Source organism: Lagenorhynchus albirostris, chromosome 13 (assembly GCF_949774975.1).
Source record: "Lagenorhynchus albirostris chromosome 13, mLagAlb1.1, whole genome shotgun sequence".
NCBI lineage: Eukaryota > Metazoa > Chordata > Mammalia > Artiodactyla > Delphinidae > Lagenorhynchus > Lagenorhynchus albirostris.
The window spans coordinates 54017309-54030126 of NC_083107.1; the positions used below are offsets into that span (position 1 = coordinate 54017309).

The 12818-nt window shown below is 41.7% G+C and overlaps 1 protein-coding gene across 2 annotated transcripts in view; it reads left to right on the forward strand.

Moving 5' to 3' along the window:
• The window catches only part of LRPPRC (leucine rich pentatricopeptide repeat containing), a 103717-nt gene extending 101979 nt beyond the window's left edge, over positions 1-1738 (forward strand). For both annotated transcript variants that reach the window (XM_060169847.1, XM_060169848.1), the window contains one exon: positions 1576-1738. In XM_060169847.1, coding sequence (XP_060025830.1) covers positions 1576-1632 — 57 coding nt within the window. In that variant the 3' untranslated portion in view covers positions 1633-1738. The remainder of the gene's footprint in view (positions 1-1575) is intronic.
• Positions 1739-12818: the final 11080 nt, after the last annotated feature.

Here is a 12818-nt window from a genome sequence, read left to right on the forward strand (position 1 = left end):
AATTTTTTTCTTGTGATGAAAACTTTCAAGATCTGCTCTCCCAGCTGTTTTCAAATATGCAATCCAGTATTAACCATAGTCACTGTGCTGTACATTGTATCCCCTTGAGTTACCCATTGTATAACTGGAAGTTTGTGCTGTTTGAACCTCTTTACCCATCTTCCTCCTCTTCAAACCTGCCTCCACCAGCCTCAGGCAACCACTGATCTGTTCTCTGTATCCATGAGCTCGGTTGTTTGTTTGTGTTTTTCAGATTCCAGATATAAGTGAAATCATACAGTGTTTATCTTTTTCTGTCTGACATATTTCACTTAGCATAATACCATCAAGGTCCACCCATGTTGCAGATGACAAGATTTCATTCTTTTTACGGCTGGATAATATTCCTGTGTGTGTGTGTTTGTGTGTGTGTGTGAGTGTGTGACATTTTCTTTATCCTTCATGCATTGATGGACACTTAGATTGTTTCCATGTCTTGGCTATTGTAAATGCTGCAGTGAACCTGAGGGAGCATATATCTTTTTTGAATTAGTGTTTTCATTTTCTTTGGATGAATACCCAAAAGTGGAATTGCTAGATCGTATGTTAGTTTTATTTTTAATTTTTCGAGGAACCTCCATACTGTTCTCTGTAGTGGCTGCACCATTTACATTCCCACCAACAGTGCACAAGGGCTCCTTTTTCTCCAAATCTTCGCTAACATTTGTTACTCCTAGTCTTTTTGATAATAGATATTCTAACAGGTGTGAAGTGATATCTCACTGTGTTTTTTAATTGTATTTCCCTGATTATCAGTGATGTTGAGCAACTTTTCGTGTACCAGTTGGCCATCTGTAGTTCTTCTTTGGCCACATGTCTGTTCAGTTCCCCTGTTGCTATTGAGTTATATAAATTCTTTATATATTTTGACTATTAACCCCATATCAGCTATATATGTTTACAAATATTTTCTCCCATTCAGTAGGTTGCCTAGGAAATTTTGTTTTATTTACTTTGCTTTGTTTAATAAGAGAAATCATGAGTGCAAAATTCCTTTTTATTGTTTCATTGAACTGAAAGTCACCTAAAACATGTTTATTTCAAACCCCTCAACCTTCCATACCCAGGTGTAAATACCTGCATGCACTTGCCCATGCACACACACAGCAGAGGCTCCTGGTGCCTTAATTCTCAGTTGGGGGCCCTTGAACTGGTGATTTCATGAAATAGAGAAGAGTGCTGAAGCTTGAGGAGACTGCAGCAGCTGTGGGCCTAGCAGTCTTTGCTACCAGTTTGCAGTACTTTATGTTTTTAAGTTTTGTACCATCACCTCTTGCTGGTAACTTTTTTTTTTTTTTTTTTGCGGTACGCGGGCCTCTCACTGCTGTGGCCTCTCCCGTTGCGGAGCACAGGCTCCGGACGCGCAGGCCATGGCCCACGGGCCCAGCCACTCTGCGGCATGTGGGATCCTCCCGGACTGGGGCACAAACCCGTGTCCCCTGCATCGGCAGGCGGACTCTCAACCACTGCACCACCAGGGGAGCCCCGCTGGTAACTTTTATCTGTAACTTTCCTCCCTTTTTTTTTCCTCTACAGGAAAGTTTTGAATTTTATGCAAAGCAGCTAAAAGAGTCAAAGGAAAACCCTTTGTGAAGCAAGCCGGCACTACTTCTTTGTTTTGTGTGTATTTGTGATTCTGTGTCTAAAATGTTACTTTTTAAATGTATTTGAGAGGACAAAATAAACAAATGAAAAGTTACTTTGTTTATGTACTTTTATTTATTCGTAATCTATGATAATATTTAACATCTTATTGACAATAACTGTGTATACTAAGTCACTAGACTTCTTTGGGTTTTGCCTACAATGTAAATCAATGGCATTTTCCTTGAGGCTCCTGGTGTAAGAAGCCATAGTTTTTCAGGGTTCTTCTCCCATTTGACTTTTCAGATTCCCGGCTCTATTTCATTTATTATTTTCATAAAAAGATTGTTCCTTTAGTTAAGACTTGCTTGTCAATATTGTTTATCTGAAAAATTTTGGAGCTGGACAAAATGATGCTTAGTGGGCTTTCTAATGCTTAATATTCTATGAAGTAACAATTCTTTATTAGTGTAAAGCCCTGCGTACTTTTCCAGTTTTGTAAAATGTTGGCGCCAGAAGGCATCTCAGGAGTCATCAAATCCAGCACTCTTCATTTCCCAGTGAGAAGCTAAGACCCAAAGAGACTTGTTTGGTCAGGGTGCTCCCTCCATGCCTTCCCTTCTACCACGGAGGCTCCCACAAACCTCTGTTCACTGAAGTCTCCAAAACTGCATCTGAGTGTGAGTTTGATCATGAAGTAAGAGCAATGCATTTCCTTCATCTTGGTTTCAGGTCTTCATCAGCACAAGCTACACCCTACACTGGACTTGTTACTTCATACTGCATATCAATGAATGTGTGAGTAAGTATATGAAGGAGTGAAACCTCTGTTTGTATTCAGTTTTATCAAAGTTATCCTCAAATTGGCCTTCATGCCTATTAATATCTACACTGTAAATAGTTACTATAAAAGAATTTAAGATAGGTAGTCAAGACAGTTTACCATCTTAATATAATGTTAATCTATTTGGGGATTATATTATTTAAAAAGTTGAAAATGCTTTGTGTGAGGGTTATCCCCACTTTGGTGTATCCCTTGTTCATTTGAAATCGGTGATTAGCTACTGTTTTGGTTTCAGAGAGGTTACTTGGTTCCCACCATTTACGTGAAGGGAGACCTTGCCTTGGGGAGTAAGCCAGCCTCACACTGTTTATGCTGCTAACCTGTGTCTTGTGGGATCAACCATTCTGCATCTACAGCCTACAGATGGCGTGAGAGGGAGGGTAGATGGAGGGAAGCCAAAAAATAAATGTCATCGTGGCATCAACCATGCTTCATCTCTGTTTTGTAGAGTTAGACCTAAGGAATCAGGCTCGGCCAGTGCCGAGTCCCAGCCTAGAGGACTTAGTAAAGCTTTCCTCTGTGTACTCCTCAGGTGCAGGACCTGTACGTGTTGTTTTGACACTACTGATTTGCCATGAGCCTCACTCTATTAGGGATTCCACTGAAGCAGGTTTATATTTTGTAGTTATGCCAACCATAAGATAGTTGAGCTAAATTTTATTGATAGTCATTGAATTAGGTCTCTAAGATGAGGAATGACCTTGGGGCATAATCTGGACCTCCCAGTTATCTTTAGGGAAGCTCAGAGTACAATCTCATTTGCATGAAGTGACTCCAAGCCAGCCTTGTATATGGACTCTGGTAAAATGTGGGTCTAGTGCAGAGGAAATAGATATAAATCCCTTGATGAGCTTTCTACTGCTTAATAACATTTCTAGCATTCTGAACAGCAGGCTGGACCATTCAATATATTACATACATTAAAGAACTATCAAGTCATGCATCTGTAGCACTGTATTGGCTTCCTGTTTTGAATGTAAATATTTAACATGTAATCATTGTATATTCTAGGTGAGCTTATGAATGCTTTCTAAATATCTAATAGCAAAATTGAAATAAATAGAAATATAAACACAATTATAGCAGCACTCAATGGTACCTTTTAGATTCAAATTATAAGCAAACAGCTAATTCTAAAAAGTAAATGTCATAAACTTTGGGAAAGTATAGTGTTTTATATGTAATTGTATGTTCGTGTATTTAAACCTAATATAATTTTAATGTGAAATCCTTTGAATAAATTGTATTCCAGCAACCTGTGGGCTTCTTCATTTTTATCTTATTATGTTTTTATATAACCACTTTAAGCCATTTCAAGGACTTGAGTCTTAAAATTTTTAATTAAAAATTGTGTGGTGGCCTCTGTTGTGGCCGGAATTTCCTTGTTTTAAATGGTGTACAGGTTGTGAGTGGGGAACCAGGGAAGTCACTGCTTATCTGCTTTAAGGACAAACAGATATTCAGTCTGAGATCTCTGAGGTACAAAGTTGGCAAGAATTAGAGTTGGGTGTGTGGTGAATGACACTTACAACAGAGGGGGTTTTATCTTGCTCTAAGTGTCAGACAGAGGGAGCATTTTACAGCTGCACGGATGACTGGGCTCCACTCCACCAGGGCTGTCTTCAGCACACTCCCCTCTTCCTCCTGTTCCTCACTTGTGAATGCTCACTGAGGCCGCTTCAGTGTCCCCTCTCCCACCAGGAATATTAATTCTCTCTCCAGGGCCCCCCTGAAGCCACTTGAAAACGCAGCAGGTACCGACCACACAGGTTGTAAACTCACTGAGGATCAGTTCTTTGTCTCCTGTCTGTGTGTCCCCAGCTTAGCACGTTCATGAGTTGTCAGTGGTCAGTTCTGTGGGTTCTACCGTGTGTCAGGTGCCCCTCTTGCCTGATGTTCACAGTGAGGAAACTTAGGGAAGTTAATTTGCACAGAATCACAGCGATAATATCACATGGCCAGGACTTTGAGAGTCATGTACTTACTCTGAGGTTACAAAAAACCCGATGGAATCCAGCCTAAACTCAGTTAAAAATCCAGTTAATCAAATTGGAATCTCTAAACTATAGGAATATTTTTTTAAAACCTTTCACATTAATACAAGTGTTTGCAGTCTCTGGACAGCTAGCACTGTATTTTCTACCAGTTAATCAAAATACCCAGTGCCTAGCATAATCACTGAGTTTTCAAGTTCCAATAAATTACTAAGCGAGCTTTGTATTGCAAATTGTGCTTCCCAGTACAATTTATTTCTCCAGTCTGTCTGCAGTGTGTATGCTGTGCACATTTTTCCTCATGTCTTCGAGCAAACAATATTCATTTAGTATTTGCCTTTTTGAAAAACCAATATTTGTAGAGTTTCTGTAAGTGAAAGCAACATTCCTGAAGTATGGTCGAAATAGTAGCTGTAGGGGGTACAAAATCATGGTAACTTATCGCTTTGCTGTTGGACATCATGAGCTTGAGTTTCCAACAGAAACGTATCCTTTCAGGCTTGTGGACTCTACAAAGTCCACGTTATGCAGCCTTGGTACAAATAAGATAGCTGCATTAGCAAATTCAAAATAGGCACTTTTTTTTTTTTGCATGAAATAAACATCATCAGGTCCAGGTAGAGCAAAAAACACTTAACCGACTTAAGATCTACCACCTCTGCACATTCATTTGGACAACGGTTGGCTCTTGGGATCCATGTTTCAGGAGTTCACTAGAGAATAGATCTCACCAACCCTGCCCCCTGTGTGCACTTGCTGAGATTCTCTTAATTATTTACTTCTTTTTGTAGTTTCCTCCCCCAAGAACTTGAGCTCTCCCAGTGCTCTGCAGCCCCACCAGTTAGAACAGCCTGGCACTGGTAGGTGCCCAATAAGCATCACTGATTGAATCAGTGGGCACATCACCTGTCCCCCTTTCCAAGGCATGTTGTTTCTGAGATGTATGGTTTGTGTGCATTGGGGGGTTTCTTCCTCACACAAATTATAGGAGATAGAGGTGCCACCTTTTACCTCAGATCTAGGATATTGGGGTTGAGAGCTGAGAAGTCTTTCAAACCCTGTGTGCCCACATGTTAGCATTTCTGGATTTGCTGCCAGGAGGAAGAGGGCTCTCAAATGTGGGATGAAATCAGACAACTCAAGCTGAGTACAAGTACAGTGCAAGAGTGGAATCAACAAAAACAAAGCTTTATTTTTAACATGGGGCCATAGAGCTTTTTAGAGTTTGGGGGAAAAAGGAACACCTCCAATTTCACGAAAAGACAAGACCACCGCACGAACGGTAACTGTGAGGACTGTTCCATGGAAAGCTGCGAAGTGTTATCCATCCTTTGAATTGGTGTATTAAAATCTTAACCCACCGCTTAAAACATCATTGTTTTAACTGTTAAGCTGCTAACACCACATGCACTGCTGTTCCCGGGCCGCCACCAGAAAATGGGCTGTGCTCCATCTGCCTACCTCCGCCCAGGCTGTCTCAGGCAGACCATGGAATAAAGACAGGATACTGCTCTATCTCCTGGCCACTTTAGAAGAACCAATCATTTTATCAAAAACAAATGACAGATGAGATTTGAATTACCTAGTTTAGACTGTTTGCAAATAAGGATGCCTTCTTTCAGGCACGAGCATGGGATGTATTTTCCAAATAAGCACAGATCCACCAGTAAGATGCTTCCTCACTCCTGCATCCTAGCATCCCATTCCCTCGCTCTCTTCCTCGGAGTCTGCTCGGTGCTCCAGATCCATGACTGGACCCAAAGGAGAGTGGCTCAGGGCAGCTGTGCTGAACTCTGCCAAGTGACTAATGTGCATCTCAGTAGAAACCCCTATAGCCCCAGGTCTGTAGTTAACACTTGGATTGGTGTAGCTTTAAATAGCACTGCTGCTAGCTGTTTCATCTGGTATCAAAACAAGAGAGTGGAAGAAAAGAAGAAAACAAATGCAAGACCTACTTCTGTGGGCCTGACCAGGGAGATCAGCTTGACCAAGGGCATGATTGTGTCTTAAATAATCTTTATAGGAACAGAAGCCGTTTAAAAAAATCACCTCAGGAAATATTTGAGTTAATATAGGTAATTATTTTCTGCTTAATTAAAATTTCCCCGTCAGCACAACTTGCAATTGGAGGGCTTAAAATGCCAATTTCAAAACCTTTACCTGTTGACCAAGGGCCTGCAAACTACAGCCTCGGGCCAAGTCCAGCATGCTCCTTGTTTTCATAAATAATGTTTCACTGGGACACAGCCACACCACCCATACTTCAGAGTTGTGTGTGGCGCCTTCACACTACGACAGCCAACTTGGGTATTTGCGACAGACTATATGGCCTGCAAAGGAAATATTTACTGTCTCACCCTTAATGGGAAAAACTTGCAACCCCTGCTTTTTTTTTAAAATTGAAATATAGTTGATTTACAATATTGTGTTAGTTTTTGGTGTACAGCAAAGTGATTCATTTATATATTTTAAGGTTATTTTCCGTTATAGGTTATTACAAGATATTGCATATAGTTTTCCGTGCTATATAGTAAATCCTTGTTGCTTATCTATTTTATGTGTAGTAGTTTGTATCTGCTAATCCCATACTCCTCATTTATACCCCCTCCCCTTCCCCTTTGCTAACCATAAGTTTTTCTATGTCTATGAGTCTTTCTGTTTTGTATATAGGTTCATTGTATTATTTTTTAGATTCCACATGTAAGTGATATCATGTAATGTTTGTCTTTCTCTGTCTGACTTACTTGGCTCAGTATGCTATTCTCTAGGTCCATCTGGGCTGCTGCAAATGTTACCAGAGTGGGACCCCCTTCTGAGGCCCGAGAGTGTGCTCTCGTATAACACTAGGAAGTGAATTGTCAGAGGAGACACACGGACTGACAAAGCAAAAGACTTTATTGAGAAGGGCCGCCTGGGTGAAGAACAGCAGCGTAAGGAAACCCAGGAGAACTGCTCTGCCATGTGACTTGCAGTCTCAGGTTTTATGGTAATGGGGTTAGTTTCTGGGTTGTTTCTAGCCAATCATCTTCCTCGTGCCCATATGTGGTCTGACTCAAGGTCCTTCCTGGTGGCATGTGCATCTCTCAGCCAAGATGGATTCCATTGTGAGGGTTTCTAGGAATTTGGCAGGACATATTATGGACTGGCATCTCCTCCCTCCTATTGGCCCCTCCTGAATTCTTCTGGTTAGTTTTTGGGGGCAGCACCGAGTTCTTTATCAGGACCTCCTGTTGTGAGACAACTCATAGAGCAGTTATTATTGTGCCTGGCCAAGGTGGGTGGTTTCAGTCAACAGTTTCCTAACACAAATGGCAATATTTCATTCTTTTTTATGGCTGAGTAGTATTCTGTTGTGTATACATATACACCACATATTCTTAAACCAATCGTCTGTTGATGGGCGCTTGGGTTATTTCCATGTCTTGACTATTGTAAATAGTGCTGCTATGAATGTTGGAGTGGATGTATCTTCTCAAATTAGAGTTTTTATCTTTTCTGGGTATATGCCCAGGAGTGGGATTGCTGGATCAAAATAAGCTCTATTTTTAGTTTTTTGAGAAACCTCCATACTGTTTTCCATAGTGGCTGCACCGATTTACATCCCCACCAACAGTGCAGGAGGGTTCCCTTTTCTGCACATCCACTTCAGCATTTATTATTTGTAGACTTTTTGATAATAGCCATTCTGACTGGTGTGAGGTGCTGCCTCATTGTAGTTTTGCTATGAATTTTTCTAAAAATTAGCGACGTTGAGCATATTTTCATGTGCCTGTTGACCAAGGGTCTGAAAACTACAGCCTCAGGCCAAAGCCAGCATGCTCCCTGTTTTCGTAAATAATGTCCATTATTTACGAAATAAATAACTATTCTGCCCATTTTTTTGATTGGGTTTCTTGTTGTCGTTGAGTTGTATGAGCTGATTGTATATTTTGGATATTAACACATTGTCAGTTGCATCATTTGCAAATATTCTCTCCCATTCTGTAGGTTGTCTTTTCATTCTATTGATGGTTTCCTTTGTTGTGCAAAAGATTGGGTCCCATTGGTTTATTTTTCTTTTTATTTCTTTTGCCTTGAGAGACTGATCTAAGAAAATACTGCTATGATTTATGTCCAAGGATGTTTTTCCTATGTTCTCTTCACAACCCCTGTTTGTGGTAATTACACAGAAGCAGATCTCTACCCTTCTAATGCAGGGAGGGCTCACTGAACTGTGTGCACGCCTCTAGAACAGTGGTTCTTCTCCTTGGCCTCACATGCCCTGAGGAGCTTTTGTTTTTAAAACAGACCAGTGGAACCAATCTCTGGGGGTGGGTCCATATTGGCATCTGTTAAAGCTCCAAGGTAGAGAACCACTGCTCTAGGGAAAAAAGAGAGGGAGGGAGGGAGAGAGGGAGAGACAAAGAAAGAAAGGAAGAAAAGACTGAATGGTTCTAACACTCATGACGTCACATGATGTACCTCAGTGGCTGTCAACCCTCACTTCACTCTGGAATCACTGGAGAGTTAAAGAAAAAACCCAGTCTTCTTCCTCCTTCTCCATTCTCCATTCAGGCCTAAAGCCACTAGCTGACCGCACTGTGGTTGGGAGTGGCTGTGGGGTGTGAGTTGGGGTGGGAGAACTGTGGTGGGCCAGAGTAGGATGAGAAGGACACCTCTGCAGACTTAGGGACAACTTGATTTGGGAGTTAGGGCCTTAGCAAGGTGTCCACACAGGGGAAGACATGCAGTGGAGTTGGGAGATTGGTTACGTATTGGAGGTTAATTAAATGAGTGAAAATATTAAGGCTAGTGGAAGCCAGGTTTCTTACAATTGGAGGAGGGAGTTATAATTGCAAAAAGGGACAAAAACTAGACTCAACTCTGTGGTGGTAGATTGGAATTGGATGTATCAATGTGGGGAAAAAATATATATATAAAAATTTGGACAGATGTGTCTGTGTGTGTATGTCTGTACACACATACATACACATGTATACACATAAACATATATATGCATACATATAGTCCCTCGCTTTGTCCACTGAGAGGGCCTGGGAACAGTAATGCCCCAGTACCAATGAGCATACTTATCACTCAGATCTTGGCTTCTAAATACCATTTTCCACTGAAAGGAACCAAGATTCTTTAGAGGAATGTCTGCTTCCATGACTAGGGGTTGGGAAAGTACATGATGAGCCTGAAACACTGTTGTGAAAGTGTTCAGAGAATGATGGGGACCTGTCAAAGGAGGCAGAAGCCAGCTTGAATGGGCTCCCATTGCCACATCAGGGACAATCTGAACATCCAAGTTAATGATGGTAAAAGATTACAACCATTGAATAAACCAGGAAACCACAAGTTGATATTGATATAAATTTAAAAATGAATTAATGGAAAGTGATGAAGAATAGGCCATTTACACAGTTTCTAAATACCTGCCTACAAATGCTTATTAATTACTAAAGGAGGGGAAATGGTTGACTGTGGTGAAGCCTGGCAACTACTCCTTTGATCAAGTGATCAAAGTGAACAACATCAGTTTGGGACAAATCAAAGTCATGCGCCACTGATAGGATGTAATGAGAAAAGCATGTCTCTTCTGTGATATTCCTGACAAAGGTGCATGACCTGAATTTAATCATGAAAATATATCAGACAAACCACATCTAGATATATTCTACAGAATCTTCATGTGTCAAGGTCATGGGAGTTAAGGAAAGCTGATGATTGTTCTAAACTAAAAGAGACCAAAGAGAATTGATGACTAGATCCAATGCTTGATCCTGATCTGGATCCTTTTGCTATGAAGGACATTGTCAGAACAGTGAGTCTTTTTTTTTTTTTAATAGATCTTGATTGGAGTATAATTGCTTCACAATACTGTGTTAGTTTCTGTTGTAAAACAAAGTGAATCAGCCGTATGCATACATATATCCCCATATCCCCTCCCCCTTGAGCCTCCCTCTCACCCTCCCTCTCCCACCCCTCTAGGTCATTGCAAAGCACTGAGCTGATGTCCCTGTGCTGTCGCTGCTTCCCACTAGCCATTTTACATTTGGTAGTGTATATATGTCGATGCTATTCTCACTTTGCTCCAGCTTCCCCCTCCCCACCATGTCCTCAACTCTGTTCTCTATGTCTCTGTCTTTATTCCTGCCCTGTCACTAGGCTCATCAGTACCTTTTTAATTTTTTTTAGATTCCATATATATGTGTTAGCATACAGTATTTGTTTTTCTCTTTCTGACTTACTTCACTCTGTATGACAGCCTCTAGGTCCATCCACCTCACTACAAATAACTCCATTTCGTTTCTTTTTATGGCTAATAGTCCATTGTATATATGTGCCACATCTTCTTTATCCATTCATCTGTTGGTGGACGCTTAGGTTGCTTCCATGTCCTGGCTATTATAAACAGTGTTGCAATGAACATTGTGGTACATGTCTCTTTTTGAATTATGGTTTTCTCAGGGTATACGCCCAGTAGTGGGACTGCTGGATCATATGGTAGTTCTATTTTTAGTTTTTTAAGGAACTTCCATACTGTTCTCCATAGTGGCTGTATCAATTTACATTCCCACCAACAGTGCAAAAGGGTTCTCTTTTCTCCACACCCTCTCCAGGTGTGTGTTTGTAGATTTTTTGATGGTGGCCATTCTGACTGGTGTGAGGTGATACCTCACTGTAGTTTTTTTTTTTTTTTTTTTTTTTGGTGGTACGCGGGCCTCTCACCGTCGCGGCATATTCCGCTGCGGAACACAGGCTCCGGACGCGCAGGCTCAGCGGCCATGGCTCACGGACCCAACCACTCCGCGGGATCCTCCCGGACCGGGGCACAAACCCGCGTCCCCTGCATTGGCAGGTGGACTCTCAACCACTGCGCCACCAGGGAAGCTTCCCTCACTGTAGTTTTGATTTGCATTTCCCTAAGAATTCATGATGTTGAGCATCTTTCCATGTGCTTCTTGGCCATCTGTATGTCTTCTTTGGTGAGATGTCTATTTAGGTCTTCAGCCCATTTTTTAACTGGGTTGTTTATTTTTTTGATATTGAGCTCCATGAGCTGTTTGTATATTTTGGAGATTAATCCTTTGTCTGTTGTTTCATTTGCAAATATTTTCTCCCATTCTGAGGGTTGTCTTTTTGTCTCATTTATGGTTTCCTTTGCTGTGCAAAAGCTTTTACGTATCATTAGGTCCCATTTGTTTATTTTTGTTTTTATTTTCATTACTCTAGGAGGTGGGTCAAAAAAGATCTTGCTGTGGTTTATGTCAAAGAGTGTTTTTCCTATGTTTTCCTCTAAGAGTTTTACAGTGTCTGATCTTACATTTAGGTCTTTCATCCATCTGGAGTTTATTTTTGTGTATGCTGTTAGGGAGTGTTCTAATTTCATTCTTTTACATGGAGCTGTCCAGTTTTCCCAGCACCACTTACTGAAGAGGCTGTCTTTTTTCCATTGTATGTTCTTGCCTCCTTTGTCATAAATTAGGTGACTATATATGTGTGCGTTTATCTCTGGGCTTTCTATCCTGAACCATTGATCTGTATTTCTGCTTTTGTGCCAGTACTATACTGTCTTGATTACTGTAGCTTTGTAGTATAGTTTGAAGTCAGGGAGCCTGATTCCTCCAGCTCTGTTTTTCTTTTTCAAGATTGCTTTGGCACTGTAACACTGCACATGTGTCACTTTTACATCACCACCATCCAAAGGGCAGACATCATTCAAGACTCACAATAGCCAAAATAGCCAAAGTAAGTGAGTCTTGAATGATGTCTGCCCTTTGGATGGTGGCGATATAAAAGCGACACACGTGCAGTGTTACAGTTTCACCACATGAATATCCCAAGTTTGATGGTTGTATTGTATAAGGGAAGTGTGCTAGCATTGCTCTTCAAGTCTGAATGTATATTCAAATCTCCTGGGGATCTTTTTAAAATGCAGATTCTGATTCAGCGGGTCTCAGTGGGGCCTGAGATTCTGTCAGTCTAACTAGCTCCCAGGCGACACCCATGCTGCTGGCCCAGCGACCGTGCTCAAAGTAGCAAGGGCCGGGCTTCCCTGGTGGCGCAGTGGTTGAGAGTCCGCCTGCCGATGCAGGGGGCGCGGGTTCGTGCCCCGGTCCGGGAAGATCCCACGTGCCACGGAGCGGCTGGGCCCGTGAGCCATGGCCGCTGAGCCTGCGCGTCCGGAGCCTGTGCTCCGCAACGGGAGAGGCCACAACAGTGAGAGGCCCGCGTACCGCAATAAAAACCAAAACCAAACCAAAGTAGCAAGGGCCTAGGAAACCCATGGAGGACATTCACTCTTTGCCTCTTAAACATCCACCTTCCCCCTTCTTTTGGTTCCAGACTCTGGTTTTCCTTTGGGGATCATT